The sequence below is a fragment of the Hippocampus bargibanti genome, linkage group LG09, assembly GCF_051943395.1.
Source record: "Hippocampus bargibanti isolate YZ-2025 linkage group LG09, ASM5194339v1, whole genome shotgun sequence".
NCBI classification, from domain to species: domain Eukaryota; kingdom Metazoa; phylum Chordata; class Actinopteri; order Syngnathiformes; family Syngnathidae; genus Hippocampus; species Hippocampus bargibanti.
Window position 1 is genome coordinate 6863552 of NC_142742.1, and position 22355 is coordinate 6885906.

Sequence of the window (22355 nt, forward strand, 5' to 3'; positions counted from 1 at the left end):
ACAGCATAACAAACGTCATCTTTTGTTAACCAGTAAAATAATTCTGAAGGTTCAAATTATTACTATTTTGTTTCCTAAAAATAAAATTAAAATATTATTTTTGTTTTGGATTTTGTTCTAAAACTATTTTTGGCATAACGATACATATATGCAATTTCTCTTAGACAGAAGCTCAATATTTAAATAACGTTTATCACAATGGATGGTTTGGTCAGAGTTTCCTGAACAAACTTTTATATCTTTATTTTTCTTTCAAAAAGGAAAAAAAATAAATAGTTTGAAAGCTACAAAAAAAAGTGAAAATGATCTCGCCCGACTGGGACTTTAAACGCCGCAAAATCTCGTCCGACTCGTCCGACTGTCAAACAGGGCGATCCCTGTTTGACAGTCGATTAGGGGCGTGGTTACTGATGCCTCTGAATGACGTCGACTGACGTAATCACGCACTTAAGGGCGCATTTTTTCAAAAATGGGGGCGATGGCAGCATTTTGGAAGGGAATACAACAACAACCAGCCTTTGCCCTCTGAGAAACCACTTGGACGGATATCGATGAACGGATTACTTATGCACATTTTCTACATGCATCGACAACGACGAAAGAACTCACGATGAGCGTTTCAATCGGCGATTGCGTTCAGGTAAGCGTCAAAGCTAGCATGGACTTGCTATAGCTAGCAGGGGCATTCGGAAACAAATGATTTTGTCGCGTCAAAAGACAAACTAAAACCACGTTTGTGCTAACGTATAGATTCTGAATATTGGGGTTGACTTGGAGGCACTTTTGGGTCGAATTTCAACATCCTCCACCAAAAATACTTGTCTTTAAAAATAAAAGTATTTCGGAAACGAACTACTGTACTGTAATGTGACTGGTTGTAATCGTAACGTAAAATCCGATTTCAGTCTTATTGCAATTAGTGAGATTCCATTTTTTTGCAATAGTTTTTTCTCAATAATATTTGATACTCGATACACAGAAAACAACATTGTCAACAATTTTAATTTTACTATTACGTCCGACCGTACTTAACACAATTTGATTGTCATTGTGTAAACACAAATACGCTCAATATGAAAGTTGTGTCTTTCGTTGTTAATTCATACAACTATATATCTTTTAAGCCTAATATACCCACGAATTGGCTATCCAAAAGAGGCTACCGATTACACTAATATTCGTAATTTGAACAATACAGTCCGACCGTACTTAAAAAATGATTATTGTTGTTGTTTAATCATACAAATACAATTAATATAAAAGTAGTGTGTTTTATTGTTGTTAAATTATGCAACTGTTTATCTTTTAAGCCAAATACAGTACAGTATATCAACGAATTGGCTATCCAAAAGAGGCTAACGATTACACTAATATTCGTCATTTTAGCAACTACAGTCCGTATTCTCCTATAAATACTCTTATATTAAATTATTGAATCACATTTTATGAGTGTATTCTGAAATCGGGTGACCACAGTGGCCGCCATTGATATTACCATTATTTGTATATCCTGAATATATTATTTTTCGCGTGTGATGTAAAAAAATAAAGCGTGGATCGTTTTAGATGGCTCAAAAAAAAGGATTCATCCACGACTTTGGTTAATATGATTCACAGCTTCGTGGATTTTTTTGACCAAAATGGATTACCATGCTATTGTTATTATGGCTTTTATTATTCTGTGCTTTGTTGTTGTCTGTATGCTGCTTGGAAACGGCTCGAAGTGGCTCGGTTCGCGGGAAGTGCGCCGGGATAATTACAGGTTGTGGTTGGCCATCTGACGATGTCGGGTGTTCTTGGCTTCAGCGACCGTTAAAGCGTTTGTCTCGGCGGACAGCACTTGTTGGCGTCTGGTCCGTTCTTAACGGAAGCAGTATGTATCACGACGTGCACAATTACTTCCGCAATCACTGCTGGAGTGAAGATGAAGAGGAAATATTGTTTTGTACTCGGGAAATCAACATTAAGGTACCATGTTTTTTGATGTACTGTACTCTTGATAAAAATGCAATTGCTACAAAAGTGCAATCTGTCTTGTTTGATACTGTCAGATAGGCACTGGCATTTGTTTAACGATGTGTTTATTATTTGTGCTTGTTGACCAAAAACATTCTGAATTACTCCCCCCCCCCCCCCCCGCAACCCAAATGCTTAATGTTGAGACATCTGCCAGGATGAATTATCCTGTTTATGATAGTTGTCCATGTTAAGCGCTTAGTTACAGCTTCAGCTGTTGTTAAAACGCAATATAAATCAATATGTATGTATTGTATTGTATCATGTTTACTTCATACTTTTGCAGTGGTGCAGGGTTCAATCCTGGCCTCCCTGTGTGGCATTTGCGTGGTCTCCCGGTGTCCGTGTGGGTTTTCTCTGGGTAATCCAGTAGGTGTGTACAGAGGGTTGTGTCAGGAATGGCATCTGATGTAAAAGCTTGGCCAAAACAAACATGCGAATCAAACCTCTGAAGATGGCGGACACTGATTCACTGTGGCAACCCATTGAAGCGAAATGCCGAAAGGAAAAGAAGAAGACTCCAATAGGTGTTAGCTTGAGTGGGAATGTTTGTTTGTTTGTTTCATCGGTATGTGTCGTTTTGGGAGGACCGCGTTTTAACCGAAGTCGGCAATGAAAGGCTCAAGCTCACTTGCTTTCCTAATGTGTAGTACAGGAGTGGTCCATCGATGACAATGTTTCTTCCGCCGTCATTTGTACTTCTTTGAAGGTGTCGGACGTTTCGCTCCTCATCCGAAAAGCTTCATCAGCGAACCAAAATTTTGGAGGTCTATTGAATTTTGGACACCAGCAAAATTTTAGTTAGCTGACGAAGCTTTTCGGATGAGGTGCGCGAAACGTCCGAGACCTTCAAAGAAGTACAGATGACGGCTGAAGAAACCTTTTCACCGCTAAAAATGTTGAGCAAAATGTTCTAAAGAAGCATCCCTTGGAAATTATATGCCCCTTTTTTCACGTTTGTTTTCTATTCAGGATTTTAAAGTCCTCAACCTCCTGGGAAAAGGCTCCTTTGCTTGTGTTTACCGGGCAAAATCCATCAAGACCGGTCTGGAGGTTGCTATCAAAATGGTATGTACGACCCGGTTAATGACAGCGTAATTAGCGTAACCTGTCGTGAAAAGTCACGCCCGCACAGCTGCCATCAGAGTCTGGCGAACTACAATTAGGACATCACGCCTCCCCACCGCATGTCGTGATTGTCTTTACATACGACAGATTGACTCCCATGCTCCTGTTCGGTAGTAACGGCATCGTCCTCTTTTGTTTCTCCTTTCAGATTGACAAGAAAATGTTCCACAAACCTGGAATGGTCCAGCGTGTGACAAACGAGGTAGCGATTCACTGCCGCTTAAAGCACCCTTCGATACTCGAGGTAGAGACACCCCCCCACGCACACACACACACACACACACACACACACACACGGTGTCTTTTGTTTGTGCCGCCATGGTTACATAACACAAACTGTCCTCTGGGCTGGTTAATGCTCAGTCAGTATGGTCTTCTTTTCACCCGATGACTTCTTTTCTTTCAGACACTTTGTTTTTGACCAGCAGGCATTCTCAGTGTTGTCATGATAAAAAATAAAAATAGCCATGGTGTCAAGAAACGTTTTCAAAATCATTCTAGCTCACATGATTAACTCATTCACTGCTAGACGTGTGCAAAAATATGTCCACTTTAGTGCCAGGGTTTTTGTCATTGTCACTCGAGTTAATGGACCCACAGAATATTGAGTTTTAGGACGACATAAACATTGAATACAGCGTTAGAAACCTCAGACTGTCTTCTTTCATTCGAAAAATGAGTTAATTCCTAAGTTATATTGGTCTGGAGTTATATGAGCTTGAAATGAGGGCAGCTGTAGAAAATGAAATACATATTGGTTTATATGGCTTTAACAACATCCAAAGCTGGAAGAAAGTGCTAACATGGAAAAAGGGAAATGCTTCCCCCTTGTGGAAAAGAAAAAACAAAAACATTGCCAGAGGCCATGACCAGTGCTTTATCGGCACCCAAGTAAGAAAAACAAAACAAAACTCGAACAAATTTGGGATTGGCGCTCCATGTCATATTTTCAATTCCCGAATATATTCGTGAATGGCAGTGAGTGAGTTAACTGTAATCAATTAACTTATTCACTGCCGCCACTATTTCAAACTTAGATAACTCCAGACCCATATAATTTAGGAATTAACTCGAATGTCCATGTTAGCGCTTTGTTACAGCTTCAACTGCTGTTAAAGCGCTATACACTGTACATCAATATGTATGTATGTTGTACATCCGCCCCCATTTCAAGCTCAAATTACTCCAGACCCGTATAACTTAGGAATTAACTCTTTTTATTCTGATGAAAGAAGAATGTCTAAGGTTTCTAACGCTGTATTCCGTGGGCCCTGCAATTTGACTGTAAATGACAAAAACCCTGGCACTGGAGTGGACACATTTTTTTGCACATTGTCTGGCAGTGAATGAGTTAAGGTCCAATCTCTGTCCTTTTTATTTCATATTATACCTTTTCCCGTGCTCAATAATTTTGTGTATTCCTCAAAGGTCAATATCATTTGTAATCTTTTTTTTTCCAGCTATACAATTACTTTGAGGACAATAACTACGTGTACCTGGTGTTGGAGATGTGCCATAATGGGGAGATGGGCCGCTACCTGAAAGAGCGCAAGGTGCCCTTTTCCGAGGAGGAAGGTCAGAAGTGCGCATTTTATATTAAGCATCCATATTTAGATATTGTTTAACAACAGAAATACACCATGAACTCATCTAACTCCAGAGCCATATAACTTAGAAATTAACTCTGATGAAAGAAGAGCGTCTAAGGTTTCTAACGCTGGATATAATGTTTATGTAGTCCTAAAACTCAATATTCTGAAATTTGAGTGAAAATGATAAAAACCCTGACACTAATAATAATAATAATAATAATAATAATAATAATAATAATAATAATAATAATAATACATTTCATGGATATGCACCTTTCCAAACTCTCAAGGTCAATTTATAGTCACAAGATCAGATTTCTGTGGGTGAGCAGCGCCAGCCACACGTGCCAGCGCTCACTCAACCTGGAAGTAACTCAAATAGATAGAAAGCTAGCATAGATAGATAGATAGATAGATAGATAGATAGATAGATAGATAGATAGATAGATAGATAGATAGATAGATAGATAGATAGATAGATAGATAGATAGATAGATAGATAGATAGATGGATGATAACTATGCAGCTGATAGATAGCTAGTTGGATAGCTGTCTAGCTAGTTGGATAGCTAATGGTGTTTCATATGCAATTTAGAAATATTATACTCCAGTGAATGTATTTTGGTTTATTTCATCTAGTTAAAACGGGCCCCATCAATTTTAGAATTTTTAGTCAAATAATAATAATAATAATAATAATACATTTCATTTTTAAGCGCCTTTCAAAACTCTCATGGTCATTTTAGTCACAAGACAAGATTTCAGTGGGTGAGCGGCGGCAGCCACACTTGCCAGCGTTCACTCAACCCGGAATTAACTCAAATAGATAGATAGCTGGCCAGCTAGCTATATAGCTAATAGATAGCTAGCTAGCCAGCTAGATAGCAGCTAGCTAGCTAGGTTAACAGCTAATGTTTTTTTCATTTGCAATTTAGAAATATCATACTCCAGTGAATGTATTTTGGTTTATTTCATTCGATTTTTGGATACTTCACCAATCTAGTTAAATCGGGCTCCACCCATTTTAGAATTTGACCCCTTTTTTCAGACACAAGGGGGCGCACTGGCCCCCTTTTTTAACTTCCCAGATGCTTCCCTGCATTTTAATATGTAATATCATGGAGCAATGGATACATTTTGACCACAATGCGTGTGCTATTCAACAGCGAGGCACTTCATGCATCAAATCGTGAAAGGGATGCTCTACTTACACACCAACGGCATCCTCCATCGCGATCTCACCTTGGCCAACCTGCTGCTCACCAACAACATGAACATTAAAATCGCAGACTTCGGCCTCGCCACGCAGCTCAAACTCCCCACCGAAAAACACTACACCATGTGCGGGACGCCCAGCTACATCTCCCCCGAGGTGGCCACCCGCAGCGCTCATGGCCTAGAATCGGATATCTGGTCTCTGGGCTGCATGTTCTTCGCCTTCCTGATGGGACGCCCCCCTTTTGACACGGACACGGTCAAGCGCACGCTCTCCAAGGTGGTCTTAGGGGAATACGAAATGCCCAGCCATATTTCTCCAGTGGCCCAGGATTTGATCCACCAGCTGCTGCAAAGGGATCCGGCCCATCGGCCCAGTTTGTCGGCCGTGCTGGACCACCCTTTTATGACGCGCAGGACCAAGGAGTTGCGTCCCGGCGACGACATCTCCATGGACAGCGGAATCGCCACCACCTTCACCGGCGGCTCCTCGGCCACGTCGGGCAGCGCCGGCAGTCGTCTCCAAAGGAGGACGAAGCACGTCGTCGGTTTGGCCCTGCCCAACCGCATGCCGGCCGCGCCCGCTCAGCCCGCCTATTTTGAGGACACGGACCAATGGCGGAGGCAGCAACCGCCGGACAGGTTTTTCCACGAAAGCAGGAACAGGCCGCTTCATACGGAAGGGAGCGAACGGCCCAGTTACCTTCGCCGAGCTCACTCCTCCGATCGCTTCGGCTCGTCCGGACCACTCCGCCAAGGCCTCGATCAAACCGAGCAAAGTCGGTGTCACTCGGAAGAATCGCTGACCGTTATTGGAAGAGCGGCCTTCCCCTCATCCTCGGCTCCTCATCCTCTCTCGGAACATGGGCAGATTCCGTCACCTCCTGTCAAGCAGTCGGCAAAGTAAGCACTTGCTTTCGTCCAGATCTCGTTGTTTCTTTTGTTTCATTTGCCTCCTTTTGTTTTCTAGCTCCGAGTATTTGTTCTCCACTCAGGCGGGCCATCCACCAAACCTGGAGGGAGTCACAAACTGGCTCAATAATGACGGTAATCTCTTGTTCTCTCCAATCATTTTTTTTCTCCCACATAGTATTTACTCATTTTCTTCCATTCACTAATTTAGTCTGAAATTGAAAATTTGATGTAGAGCCCCATTCCCGAATGTGTTCAGGTTTTGGTTTTTCTTGCTGGAATCTCTTGTGAAGCGTTGATTTTGTTGTGGGTCATTTTTACCCGTACGTAGAAAATCCACACAAAACAGTCAAATAATAGGTGACATCAGTAGCTATCTAGCTATCTACAGGATTAGCTATCTGGCTAGCTAGTTAGCTATCTATTAGCTGTCTATTAGATAGCTAGGTATCTGCAGTATTAGCTATCTGGCTAGCTAGCTAGCTAGCTAGCTTTCCATCTATTTGAGTTATTCCGGGTTGAGTGAACGCGTGTAGCAGCCGCTACTCACCCACAGAAAAACGTAAAGTGACCTTGAGAGTTTCGAGAGGCAATGATGAAATGAAATGAAAAGAAATGTATTATTATTATTATTATTATAGATGGAGGACATTGATTCGCTGTGGGGACCCCTGAAGGGAAAAGCCAAAAGGAAAAGATTATTATTATTATTATTATTATTATTATTTTTTTTTTTTAATCTATTAATATTTTTCCCTTCCACAGTGTGCAGCATTTCCCTTTTATCCCACGTTAGCACTTTGTTCCAGCTTTAGCTGTTGTTGAAGCGCTATAATAATAATACTATAATAATAATAATAATAATAATAATAATAATAATACATTCCATTTATAAGTGCCTTTCAAAACTCGAGGACACTTTACAGTCATAGGATATTTTTTTCTGTGGGTGAGCAGCGGCAGCCACACCCGCCAGCGTTCACTCAACCTGGAAGTAACGTGAAGTTAAAAAAAAACAAGAACAAATAATATGACAACACAAAGACACTTTCTGTACCCTCTTTGTGACAGTTCTAGATGAAAGAGGAGAGGATCAAAACATCCTTTTCAGCAGTGGATCAGCACGTCGACTACAAGCTAAATATCAAAAGCAAACCAATATATACAGTAAAGTCTCGTTATATCGATATTCAAGGGAGTCGGAAAAAATATCGATATAACCGGGACTATCGATATATCCGACCCTGTTTGCATGTAATTTTCTCCGTGCGTGCATAGAAATAGTATCGATATAACCGGGACTATCGATATATCCGATATCGATATAACGAGACTTTACTGTATATGTATTGCATTGGTTTTTGGACAGCCGCCCCCATTTCAAACTCAGATCAGTCCAGACCCATATAATTTAGGAATCTTTTTTTTTTCTGATGAAAAATCTGTCAGCAGAAGTAATTGTGGCTCAATATTACTTCATATAGAAGGCGCACCTGCTTATAAGGCGCAGGGTTATCTTTTCAAGAAAATGAAGGCTTTTTTGTCTACCTTATAGTGCAGAAATTACGGTAACTTAACTGTTTGTGCCATGATACTTGACGCTGCCTCTCAGCGTGCCCTTATGTTTGGAGAATTGCAGTCACAATGCCCTCCATACCAGTCTTGATGTTTTACTTCCTTTGCATCATAATCTTATCTTTGCTCACCTTAAGCTGCAAAATGAAAGAATGCACCAAAAGAAAACAGTCACTTTAAATACTCCAAACACAGACAAAACCAGCGGCTCTAGTGGATCCTGACAAATTTTATCTTTCTCTTCCCAGGATGTGGTGTCAGCCCACCCGACAGAAGCACTAACAGCAGCGGCCTCAGTTTCCACAGCAACAGAGGACACGGCTCGTGGACGGAAAAGCCCGTTAACCAGGTCCCAGAGCCACTTCGTGGCCTGCATCTCCCCCACCACTCCGGCTCGGACGTGTACCAGAGAGAGAATATACCTGGACACCACCTCCAGCCGTCCTCTTCCGCCTCCTCCTCACAGACCAAAACCGCAGTTGACAATGAGAAGAAGACGCTGAGAGATGTCGTCCCGCCTCTTTGCGCCTCCAGGTTGAAGCCCATCAGACAAAAAAACAAAAACTCGGTTGTAAGTGCTTCCTGACATCATGGCGCCAGATTAGCTTAGTGGATTTAATAAGAAGAAGTGTGTCTTCCTCACAGGTGAGCATCTTGGATACGGGCGAGGTGTGCATGGAGCTCTTAAAATGCCAAAATGGACAGGAGAGGGTCAAAGAAGTCCTTCGGATTTCCTCTGACGGTTCAATGGTGAGCCATTTGGATAACACAAAATCTTTAAATGATTAACTCATTCACTGCCAGATAATGTGCTAAAATTTGGCCACTCCAGTGCCAGGGTTTTTGTCATTTTCACTCAAATTGCACAAAATATTGAGTTTTAGGACTCCATAAACATTCAAGACAGCCTAAGAAACCTTAGACTCTCTTATTTAATCAGACAAAATTTCAATTTTAGTTAATTCCTAAATTATATCGACCTGGAGTTATCTGAGCTTGAAATGGTGGCGCTTTACAAAATCCATACATACTTGAACATGCTTTAACAACAGCTGAAGCTGTGACAAAGCGCTAACACGGAAGGCTAATGCTGCTCATTTTTGTCCTCTATTCCGCGCCCCCAGTCTTCGGTTAAAGCCACGTGATTGGTCAAGAACGCAAGCAGTGAGGGGAGATGGTTTAAACATTAAAGAGACAGGCAGACGACAGAGAGAGCGTTTCCACTTTGATAGTTCAAAGGCAGAGTGTAGACTGCAAGGTTAAAATATCCCATCAATCAGGCTCCACAAACAACCCGCACAAGCCATCTGACCACTTGATGCAAAAAGCTATTAACCCAGATAAACAGAAGACAATTGATGAGGAACAAGGTAAAATTATTGCAGAGAAAGCACCTACAAGGGATCATTCCTCAAGATGGTGAAAGAAGAAGGTTACGTTCCTCATCAAGTGTTTAATGCTAATGTAACCGGTCACTCCTTTCTATCAAGCCATCAACGACCATCACAAAGGTTAATTAAACCACAGTATTATACTGTACAGTTTACTTAATTATAATACCGTAGCACATTTATTATACATAAAATAAGGTATATTTTTTAAGGCTTAGAAAATAAGAAAGTAGAAAATTATGTTTTATGGGGACCTGGGAACGGATTATTCTCATTTTAATGGTTTCCTATGGGAAATTATTTTTTGGGATACACACTTTTCACCTTACACACTCCGCCTGGGAACCAATTAAGTTCGTAAGCGGATGTATCACTGTACATATTGGTTTATATAGCGCTTTAACAACCGCTGAAGCTGTAACAAAGCACTAACATGGTCAAAAAGCAAATGCTGCCCTCTTGTGGAAGGGAAAAAAAACATTACCAGAGGTCTGACCAGCGCTCCACGTCACACTTTTTCAATTCCCGACTACATTCGAGAATGGCAGCGAATGAGTTAACTCCACAAATGTGGTTCACGATCACATGTTGTTTCTTGCAGGTGACGATATACCAACCCAATGGCGGTAAGGGCTTTCCCGTGCTGGACTGCCCTCCTGCGCCCCCTGAAGATATCCTCATTTGCAGCTTCGAGGATCTTCCAAGTAAGAAACATCCCCTAACGCACGTTAACCACCACCTCACTGTAATTTTCATCTCAATCCCGTCCATTATTTTGTGTCAGAAAAATACTGGAAGAAGTACCAGTACGCCTCCAAGTTTGTGCAGCTGGTCAAATCCAAGACCCCGAAAGTGACCTTTTATACCAAGTATGCAAAGGTCATGTTGATGGAGAACTCCCCCAACGCTGACCTGGAGGTTTGCTTCTATGACGGTGAGACATCCCTGCTTCGCTCTGGCTCACTTCTACTGTTTGAGGGCATTTTAATGTACAGTGATACCTTGGCTTACAAACTTAATTCGTTCCTAGACAGAGTGTGTAAGGCGAAGTGTGTATCCCAAAAATTAATTTCCCATAGGAAACCATTAAAATGAGAATAATCCGTTCGCAGGTCCCCATAAAACTTTTCTAGTTGTAGTTGTAAGATAAAAATCTGTTTTAAATTTCATAATTTTCTACTTTCTAATTTTCTAAGCCTTAAAACTACACAAAACATACCTTATTTTATGTATAATAAATGTGCTATGGTATTATAATTAAAGAAATAAACTGCACTGTATAATAAAGTTGTTTTATTTACCTTGGTGATGGTCGTTGATGGCTTGATGATGTTTCGATTGACACCAATGGCTCCACAGGAGCAAAGAGCCACAAGACGTCAGAGTTGTTGCGAGTGGTGGAGAAAAGCGGCAAGTCGTACACGGTGAAGGGCGAGGCGGGCCGGAGCGGCTTGAGCGCAGAGAGTCGTATGTACGCCGAGCTGTCGGACGAAGGCCATCGGGTGTGTTTGTCGCTGGAGGCCGCCATAGAGGCGGAGGAACGCGCCGCACAGAAAGGGCCTTTCTTCCCCATCATCATTGGAAGGTAAACTTAGGAGACGACGCAGAGATATACAGTATATGTATATCGAGGAGGAGCCAATAGGCTCCTCCTCGAGGTAAGATCGGGCCCAAAAAAATCAAGCCTGACCTGACCCGCGTGTATTAAAGGCAAACCCGACCCGAGCCCGACCAATTAACTTGATTTGCAGGGCCGAGCCCGAAGCAAACCCGAAATTTCATGTCATTTGTGAGTGCTCGAGATTATTTATTACAACAAATGAAAGCATTTGTAAGGGGGAGGGGGAGAGCTAGAGCTAGCAAGAGAGCTATAGCCAGAGCTGGAGCTAGCGAGAGAGCTAGAGCTAGTGAGAGAGCTAGAGCTAGCGAGAAAGCTAGAGATAGCAAGAGAGCTAGAGCTAGGGAAAGAGCTAGCGAGAGCGAGAGCTAGTGAGAGAGCTAGAGCTAGCGAGAGAGCTAGAGTTAGCAAGAGAGCTAGAGCTAGCGAGAGAGCCAGAGCTAGCGAGAGAGCTAGAGCTACCGAGAAAGCTAGAGATAGCAAGAGAGCTAGAGCTAGGGAAAGAGCTAGCGAGAGCTAGTGAGAGAGCGACACAGCGAGAGCTAGCGAGAGAACTAGTGCTAGCGAGAGAGCTAGAGCTAGCGAGAGAGCTAGAGTTAGCGAGAGAGCTATAGCTAGCGAGAGAGCCAGAGCTAGCGAGTGAGCTAGAGCTAGCGAGTGAGCGAGAGCTCGCGAGAGAACTAGAGCTAGCGACAGAGCGAGAGCTAGCGAGAGAGCTAGAGCTAGCGAGATAGCTAGAGTTAGCGAGAGAGCTAGAGCTAGCGAGAGAGTTAGCGAGTGAGCTAGAGCTAGCGAGTGAGCTAGAGCTAGCGAGAGAACTAGAGCTAGCGACAGAGCGAGAGATAGCGAGAGAGCTAGATCTAGCGAGAGCGCTAGAACTAGCGAGAGAGCTAGAGCTAGTGAGAGAGCTAATGCTAGCGAGAGAGCTAACGAGATAGCTAGAGCTAGCAAGACAGCTTGAGCTGGCAAGAGAGGTAGCGCTAGCACGAAAGCTCGAGCTTGCGAGAGGGAGCTAACTAAGAACACAGTGTGCTCAGGTTGCACGCTCCCGTTTCGTAGTTAAATAACGATTACTTTACTGTTTTTTTAATTGTATTTATTTTATCACAAGACTTCCTTAGCTTTGTATCCACACATCGTTTTAGTATGTATTTTTATAAATGTAAAAAAAAAAATGTCGGCAAGAGAGAAGCCCTGGCCAGCCTAACCCTAACGCATTGATTTACATTTTGAGCCCGACCCGAAATTTGTTTGGGTCGGGCTCAGGCTAAATATCTCACCTGTCGTTCCTACATACTCACATATACATTTGATCATTTTTAGGAGACCCGTCATCTCCGACTCGCCAATCGTGCCATCGCCTCCTTCCCAGCCTGCTCCTCCTGATCACGTTTCCCCTCCTCAACCTCCCAAAATCACGCCTCCGGTGAGTCTCCGGTCGCATTTATATCCAAACGCATTTTATCCCAAACAACCGTATCTCTAAATATTATTTATTTATTTTTTTTAACTTTTTTGAGTAGATGATCTCCTACGATGGCTCTGATTTCAACCCGCCTAGCGTGAGTAAAAAAAGCTGTCCGGAAGACGCGCAGAACCCTGGCAAAGTGGTCAAGTCCATTTTTGTGCCCAACGTGGGCTGGGCCTCGCAGGTAAATTGACACCCGAGACGATGGATGATGCGTCACAACTCTTCATTCATTCTCATGTTCCGTGTTTGTCGCCTCAGCTGACGAGTGGCGACGTTTGGGTGCAATTCAACGATGGCTCTCAGCTGGTGGTCCAGGCCGGAGTTTCGTCCATCTTCTACACCTCTCCTGGGGGGTGCGTCACCAGGTGACAAACTGCATTTTCTCTATTTCACCTCCAATTAAAATACTCAACCTTTCACTATTGGCGGACATGAGAAAACAGGCAGAGTTGTAAAGCAAAAAAATGCCATTTTATAGCACACGGGTGTCAAAGTCAAGGCCCAGGGGCCAAATCCGGCCCGCCACCTCATTTTTTTTCGGCCCGTAAAAGCAAAGAAAGTTTGAGAAATTCCATGAGGCTTGCTAAAAGTCCGATCCAAAATGTCAAATTGTCCAATTTAAACCACAATAAGTCATTATTTTTATTACAAATTTGAAAACTGGTCATTCATTAATAAATTGTGTGCTTTCTATGTAAAATGTAGAGGGGAGTAAACATTCAAATGGCTTCCCCAAATTCATAAGACGAAAGTTTCTTCCCAAATTTGCTCGGTTTTATATCGTTTGTTAGTTTCTAAATACACTGATACCTTGGCTTACAAACTTAATTGGTTTCCAGACAGTGTGTCAGGCGAAAAGTGTGAATCCCAAAAATTAATTTCCCGTAGGAAACCATTAATATGAGCATAATCCGTTCCTAGGTCCACATAAAACATAATTTTCTACTTTCTAATTTTCTAAGCCTTAAAAAATATACCCTTTTTTATGTATAATAAATGTGCTATGGTATTATAATTAAAGAAATAAACTGTACTGTACAATAACGTGGTTTTATTGACCTTGGTGATGGTCGTTGATGGCTTGATGGAATGGAGTGGCCGGTTTCATCAGCATTAAACACTTGATGAGGAACGTAACCTTCTTCTTTCACCATCTTGAGGAATGATCCCTCGTAGGTGCTTTCTCTGCGATAATTTTATCTAGTTCCTCATCAATTGTGTTCTGTTTGGCTAGGTTGATAGCTTTTTGCATCAAATGTACAGATGGCGGGTTGTTTGTGGAGGCTGATTGATGGGATATTTTAACCTTGCAGTCTACACTCTGCCTTTGAACTATCAAAGTTGAAACTCTCACTGTCGTCTGCCTGTCTCTTTAATGTTTAAACCACCTCCCCTCACTGTTGCGTTCTTGACCAATCACGTGGCTTTAACCGAAGACTGGGGGCGGAGAATAGAGGACAAAAACACTCAGCTGCCATTTTGTTGTTAGAACAGGCAGCTCCGTGTGTATCCCGAAAAAAGTTCGTATGCCAAGGTAAAATTTTCATAAATTTAACGTTCGTAAACCGAAAAGTTCGTAAGCCAAGGGGTTCGTAAACCGCTGTACTTAGATTACAAACTGTACTTAGATTACAGTATATGCTATAAACCACCAGAACAAAGTAGAACCCCGTGCATTTACACCTGTTGTGTTGATTCTAGGTACAAGGAGAACGATAAACTTCCTGAGCACGTGAAAGAGAAGCTCCACTGCCTCTCCACCATCCTCGGCTTGTTGGACAAACCGGCACCAGCTCGTCATCCACAAGCACATTAGCATTTACTTCTTTCACCTCATTGTAAATATCTATGTGTTTATGTATGTTCGATGGCTTTCCCTCCACACCCTTTCCCCTTTTTTTAGTTTTACATGTACAGAGGAATATGCAAAATATTTAATTTTTATCAAGTGATTCTTTTGTAAAGGAGCGTTATGTTATGGCAGCCGTCTACGAGTAGTATCATGAAATGTGGCATTCATCAAAAAGGAGGCCAATAAATATTTGGAGGCTTGTTTGCTTGATTTTGCACCTTTTTGATCGACATTTCGAAAATGATCTTTAGATTCAAACATTAAAGGACAACCGACGCCTCCGGACAAGTTGTGTCCATAATTTCTAAAATCACTTGAAATGACTTCTACTGAGCGTATTTTACAAAGATTCCACCGCATATAGTTATATTTTACGTTTTAAGACTCGCGCTGAATATTCAGGAAGTCTTGTTTTTGAGTTGGTGACGATGCCTGACGTCACAGAAGGAACGCCCCTGACCGAGAAAGTGACACACAATGCATTTTGGGTACTTTGTTTGGTCTGAAAACTTTGTGTTGATGGCAAAATTAGAAGGAAACACATAAATAACGCGATGGTGAATCGTTGTGTGTTGCACCAAGACTACTACTTGATACTAGTTGACACAAATTCCAAGCAGACAAATCAGCCCATTTCCAATGGAGCTTGGGGCCATCTTGTGGATTTTCTGAGACGCTACATTGGAGTCCTGACATCTCAAAATGATCCGGAAGGACTTCTTTAATTGATTGCAAACATTTATGCTTTCCTCTTCAGAACTATTTGAATCATATTCATAACTGGATGAGTAACAAGAAAGCATCTTCTCCGAATCTGAAACCGGGGGGCGGGACCTATTGAAACTCGCCATCTCCGAGGTCATTTTGAAGTAATTTTGGGACACTTTGTCATTTTTATTGATGTTTTGCATTTGACTAAAAATATCAGCCTGTGTGTTTTGGCTATTTTAGATGCTATAAAACGTTTTTCTGAGGTCAGTTAGGAAACAAAAAAATGGTGTCGGTTGTCCTTTAATATTACCACAATTCAAAATGACTCTGAAACACAAAAATGTCCACTCATTTATTTCATCTGTGAGTTGGCTGATTTAAAAAAAGGCGTATATACACGTACTGTACACGACACCCAAGGAGTAAACATTTTGATGGTGCAAAGCAGAATTGATCAGAATGACACTCGGGTATATGTCACCAAAGGTAAGATTCACCAGTTTTTTTTTTTTTTTTTTGTGGGTCATATGTGACACAAAATGGATGCTTCCTCTCAGCATGTCTCCTCACACCTTCAAATGAAGGTCAAATGATTTAAGGGGAAAAGTGTCCAGAATGCTCGTGAGATGTGAGTTTACGATAGAGATGGGCGGCCGTTTTGCAAACAAGGAGTCATACATAATACAACCATCCATTTTCAATACTGCTTGTCCCTTTTAAAGTGGAGTAAAATAAGCTGTGTTCATAAAACAGCAAAACCCTTCACAAAATCGCCATGGTGGGGTGAGGTTCAATTAGAATCGTTCCTACAATCGAATTCTTAGGCAACAAAGGCTTAGTTATGCTCATGAGGTGATACCAGAGCAAATGGGGCAATCAGGTAGACCCCATACTCAGGCAGGACAATAGAAGTAATCAGTGTAGCCGCAGGGAGTAGTCCTCTGCTCTCCCCTACCTGAGAGCAGGGACCAATCAGCAGAGTCTGGCACCGCCCTGTAGGGATATATATAGGGCCGAAACTACCAGCAAAAGACTAGTTCGCTGACGAAGCTTCTTGGATAAGAAGCAAAACGTCCGACACCTTCAAAGAAGTACAGATGGCGGCTTAAGAAACCTTCTCATCGTTTATCCCTTAACTCCTTCACTGCTATTCACGAATTTATTCGGCAATTTAAAAATACAGTATGACGTACAGCGCTATTCGCGAATTTGTTCGAGTTTTGTTTTTTCACGAGTGCTGATAAAGCACTGGCAATGGTTTTCTCTTCCACGAGGGGGCAGCATTTCCCCTTTTTTCAACGTTAGCGCTTTGTTCTAGCTTCTGGTGTTGTCAAAGCACTATGTAATTATAAAATATAATATAATAATACATTTCATTTTTAAGCGCCTTTCAAAACTCTCAAGGTCACTTTACAGTTACAGGATATTTTTTTTCTGTGGGTGCGCAGCGGCAGCCACACGTGCCAGCGTTCACTCTTCCATGAAATCTACAGACGTTGAGTTTATGTGAATTATTTTGTGCGATAGCGCGTGTATAAATACACCAAAGTACCAGCTAGCTCTTCGGTTAAAATTTGTCGGAAAAGTTCAGATCTTTCATCCAAAAATCACAAATGTTTATCCTGATGTGGGCAGTGTGAGGTTTGTGTATATTTAGCATTTCCAAAATTTCAGGAAATTGTTGGAAAAGTTTCCGATTTTGTAATTTACAGCATTTGTATTTCTTTAATTATAATACTGTAGCACATTTATTATACATAAAATAAAGTATATTTTGTGTAGTTTTAAGGCTTAGAAAATATAATTATTTTATGGGGACCTGGGAACTGATTATTGTCATTTTAATGGTTTCCTATGGGAAATTAATTTTTGGGATACACACTTTTCGCCTTACACACTCTTTCTGGGAACCAATTAAGTTCATAAGCCAAGGTAGCACTGTAGTGCTTTGCTACCATCTTGTGGCATTTGTGGCCGATAATCAACCCAAAGTTGGGGAAGTTGGAAGTCACTCAAATAAAATAGTAAGACAAATAGATAGAAATCTAGCTAGCAAGCCAATAGATATGTAGAACCCCACCCTTCCATGCATGCATTTTCCAATCATTTATCCACACTAGAATTTGTGGAGGGGTGCTGTAGCCAATCCCAATTCTTTTAGGGACACCCTGTACCCATTGTCAGGCAAGCAGAGATGAACCATGCATGCTCACATTAAACCTGGCGACAATTTCAGTCAGTTTTCACTGTGAGGTTGAGGCTCTAACCACTTGGCTACTGTACGACTTCATATAAAACAATTATCTATGTACTGCATTGTATTTTAGACAGCCACCCTCATTTAAAAATCATATAACTCCATATAATTTAGGAATTAACCCTTTGATGAAAGAAAAGGATCGAAGGTTTCTTATGCTGCATTGAATGTTTATGTAGTCCTAAAACTCAATATGCTGTGGGTCCTGGAATTTGAGTGACAATGACAAAAACCCTGGCACTGGCATGGACACATTTTTTTGCACAATGTCTGGTAGTGAATGAGTTAATCTCAGCTGCAGACTTGGATGAGGTGTCAGGAGACATATTTAGAGGAAAACATCAAGATTTTAGCCACCTTGGACACATCTCTCCCTTTTAAACATCACTTGGTCTCCATTTTTTTTATCCCTCAAGTAAATAACATTTGTTCACATGCTGCCTTTCATAGAAAACATTTCCTCATAACAGTTCATTGAATACATGTCTGGAAAGAAAAATACAATCAAATGGAGGTTTAAAAAATGATCATGATCCACAATTCTTCAAACTACACTATTACCGTATTTTCCGGTTATAAGGCGCACCCAAAAGCCTTGATTTTCTTCAAAAATGGCCTTTATTTGTGAAGTCATATTGAATCGCAACAGGTCTGGCAACTGTTAGCATCTCCCGACTCCATTTGTAGAAGAAATAGTGCGTAACGGCCTCTATTGTAGCGCCTTTTCATGCAGTGCGCCTTATATTTGTAAAACATTTATATATGTATCTATAATAATGACAGTACATTTCATTTGTACTACATAGCTAGCAGATGCGGCATATAGCTAAAAGCTAGCTAGCTAGATCTCTAAATTTCTATCTCTCAAGTTCTCTAGCTAGCTAATGTGGTGTGCCTTATATTTGCAAAACTTTTATGTATGTATATATAATAATTATAGTACATTTCATTTGTACTACATAGCTAGCTAGATAGCCAGATGCGCCATATAGCTAGTTAGCTAGCTCGTTAGCTAGCTAGATCTCTAACATTCTATCTCTCAAGTTCTCTAGCTAGCTAATGCAGCGTGCCTTATATTTGGAAAACTTTTATATATTTATGTATTATATTTGCAAAACCTTTTTCATTCATTGAAGGTGCTTATATATGGGACATGTTTGATAATACACCATTCATTGGGGCTTATACTCCGGTGCACGTTATACACCGGAAAATACGGTACATCTGACTAGATATTTCCCCATTTAAAGGACAACCGACACCATTTTTTTGTTTCCTAACTGACATCATAAAAAATGTTTTATAGCATCTAAAATACCCAAAACACGCAGGCTGATATTTTTAGTCAAATGCAAAACACCAATAAAAATGACTTAAAGTGTCCAAAAACTACTCCAAAATGAACCTGGAAGTGGCCAGTTTCAGAAGGTCCCGCCCCCTTGTTCGTGACATCACGCCAAGACGTCTTGCCTTGCTTGAAAATCAAAACAATGGCTTCAGATTAGGAGAAGATGCTTTCTTGTTACTCATCCAGTTATGAATACGATTCAAATAGTTCTGAAGAGGAAAGCATACATGTTTGCAATCGATTAAAGAAGTCCTTCCGTTTCATTTTGAGGTGTCTGGACTTCAATGTAGCGCCCAGAAAATGCACAAGATGGTGCCCAAGCTCGGTTGGAAATGGGCTGATTTATCTGCTGGGAATTTGTGTCAACTAGTATCAAATAGTAGTCTTGGTGCAACACACAACAATTCATCATCATGTTATTTATGTGTTTTCCTTCTAATTTCGCCATCAACACGGATCAACACAAAGTTTTCAGACCAAAGTACCGCAAAATTCATTGTGTGTCGCTTTCTCGGTCAGGGGCGTTCCTTTAGTGACGTCACGTACGGACTCGTCACCAAATCAAAAGCAAGACTTCCTGAACATTCAGCGCGAGTCTTAAAACGTAAAATATAGCTATATGCGGTGGAATCTTTGTAAAATACGCTCCGTATAAGTCATTTGAAGTGATTTTACAAATTATGGACACCACTTGTCCGATGGCGTCGGTTGTCCTTTAAGTTACATGTTTGAAGAATTGTATCCATGAATCCAATCTAAGGAAATTTCCCCTTTAATCAATATTAATTATGTAATAATCTCTTTTAAAGTGTTGACGGCACATTTGATCTAAAACAATCAGCGGAATAAATTATGCTCGGAAGGCAAGTGAGCATATAAGGAAAACAAACAAAAAAAGACAACTTGATGCTCTGAAGTGCTGTAAGGAATCTCACAATGAAATCCTGCAAGTTCATTTTGTGTAAAATGAGCAAAATAAAAGAAAAAAGAAAGGAAATGGAATGTCTTCCTGCGCTCATTTGGTCACGTGGGGATTTCCTTCTCAGACTCAAGTCTTTAAAAAAATATGATGGCACGAGGATAGTTAACAGCTTATCTCCCCTCGCAGAGGAGTCAGTGGTGTTGTACACGCACCCACATACACGCACACACGGGATCATACATTGCACATCTAGTGGCACATCTTTTACCCCAATTGAAAATGACGAGCCGGGTGTCACTGCAACGTATGCGAATGACTTCCCCCAAAAAGGTTTAAATTACAGTACTGTTAAAGTCTCATTGGACAAAAAAAGAACATTACAAAAATTAAAGGACAACCGACGCCTCCGGGCAAGTTGTGTCCATAATTTGTTAAATCACTTGAAATGACTTCTACTGAGCGTATTTTACAAAGATTCCACGGCATATAGCTATATTTTGTATTTTAAGACTTGCGCTGAATATTCAGGAAGTCTTGTTTTCGAGTTGGTGACGATTCCTGACGTGACGTCGCTGAAGGAACGCCCCTGAATGAGAAAGCGACACACAATGCATTTTGGGTACTTTGATCTGAAAACTTTTGGTCTGAAAACTTCGTGTTGATGGCGAAATTAAAAGGAAAACACAAATTACGCGATGATGAATCGTTGTGTGTTGCATCAAGACTACTATTTGATACCAGTTGACACAAATTCCCAGCAGACAAATCAGCCCATTTACAACGGAGCTTGGGCGCCATCTTGTGCATTTTCTGGGACGCTACATTGGAATCCTAACGCCTCAAAATGAGACGGAAGGACTTCTTTAATCGATTGCAAACTTGTATGCTTTCCTCTTCAGAACTATTTGAATCATATTCATAACTGGATGAGTAACAAGAAAGCATCTTCTCCGAATCTGAAGCCATTGTTTTGATCCTAGAGCAAGGAAAGACGTCCTGGCGTGACGTCACGAACAAGGGGGCGGGATCTTCTGAAACTCGCCATTTCCAAGGTCATTTCGAAGTCGTTTTGGGACACTTGCACTCATTTTTATTGGTGTTTTGCATTTGACTAAAAATATCAGCCTGCGTGTTTTGGGTATTTTAGATGCTATGAAACGTTTGTCTGATGTCAGTTAGGAAAAAAAAAATGGTGTCGGTTGTCCTTTAAAGGACATTTATGCATTTATGCGTTTTCCTTCTAATTTCGCCATCAACACGGATCAACGCGAAGTTTTCAGACCAAACAAAGTACCCAAAATGCATTGTGCGTCGCTTTCTCGTTCAGGGCCGTTCCTTTAGTGACGTCACGTCAGGAATTGTCACCAATTCGAAAACAAGACTTCTGGAATATTCAGCGCGAGTCTTAAAATGTAAAACATAGCTAGCTACATGCAGTGGAATCTTTGTAAAATACGCTCAGTAGAAGTCATTTGAAGTGATTTTACAAATTATGGACACAACTTGTCCGGAGGCGTCGGTTGTCCTTTAAAGGCGAGGGAGAGAGAGAAAGAGGGGGAAAAAAAAGCTTTACACTCAATCACCATTATTTTGAAAGAACTACACAGGAAAAGAATGTGATTAGATACCTGTAAAATAGCATCCCCATCATAATTATGATTTATTATTTATCATTGTCACTATTGTGATGGGTGTTTTTCCAGAAAGGGTCTTCTTGGTGTGGGGACGGGGGGGAATCAGTCACTGGGATGAGGCCTTGGTGGCTATGGAGGACACGCAGTGCTGCTGGAAGCTGGGCGACATGGGCGAGCTGCAGCCGAGCCGCTGGTGCCGCGCTCCCTTCAGTCCGGCGTCGCCCTCCATCATCCACGGCGAATCGCCGGCGGGGGTGGGCGGCGGCGGCGGATGCTCGGGTGTGCTGACGTGACTCTGGAGCACGGTGCTGATGTGGTTGAGGAGGTCGTTGAAGAATTCCGGGACGCCCTCGTAACCTGGTGACAACATCGGTCGCGTGCCATTACGAGAGAGCCTGAAATGTGGAATTGTCGCGGCTTGGAATTGAAGCGGATTTACGTGTGAGACAATCTCTTTTTGTCAATGGATGCTCAAGCTTCGTGTGTTTTTTTTCAACATTAAGCTATGTAGCAGACGTGCACATTTCACCATGATGTCCCTGATCCACTGGTGAAAAGAATGCTTTGAGGGTGCAGAGAGTGATTAAAATTGAATGACTGTCTTTTGTGTTGCGTCGCGTTAATTGTTATTTGGACTTCAAGATGGCGCCGTGAGAGTGGCTGCCTTTACAGCAGCTCCTGTATTTTGTTTTTCTACTTCTTCCTTTCCTTTC

At 41.5% G+C, this 22355-nt stretch overlaps 2 protein-coding genes across 3 annotated transcripts in view; one reads left to right on the top strand and one right to left on the bottom strand.

Moving 5' to 3' along the window:
- The first annotated feature begins 470 nt into the window (after positions 1-470).
- Positions 471-14970, top strand: plk4 (polo-like kinase 4 (Drosophila)). 2 transcript variants are annotated; one of them, XM_089004375.1, is made up of 15 exons: positions 471-640; positions 2989-3084; positions 3293-3388; positions 4605-4719; positions 5903-6854; positions 6922-6998; positions 8687-9009; positions 9084-9188; positions 10431-10533; positions 10614-10763; positions 11189-11414; positions 12771-12873; positions 12971-13099; positions 13177-13283; positions 14620-14970. In XM_089004375.1, the coding sequence occupies exons 1-15, from the start codon at positions 611-613 to the stop codon at positions 14732-14734; spliced, it is 2727 nt and encodes a 908-aa protein (XP_088860501.1). In that variant the 5' UTR covers positions 471-610; the 3' UTR covers positions 14735-14970. The 2 variants fall into 2 exon arrangements, with proteins under 2 accessions (XP_088860501.1, XP_088860498.1); XM_089004372.1 differs by lacking the exon at positions 471-640 and adding an exon at positions 1527-1968.
- Positions 14971-15819: 849 nt separating this feature from the next.
- The window catches only part of LOC148893483 (inositol-tetrakisphosphate 1-kinase-like), a 46796-nt gene continuing 40260 nt past the window's right edge, over positions 15820-22355 (bottom strand). The window contains exon 11 of the mRNA XM_089004069.1: positions 15820-21999. Coding sequence (XP_088860195.1) covers positions 21749-21999 — 251 coding nt within the window. The 3' untranslated portion in view covers positions 15820-21748. The remainder of the gene's footprint in view (positions 22000-22355) is intronic.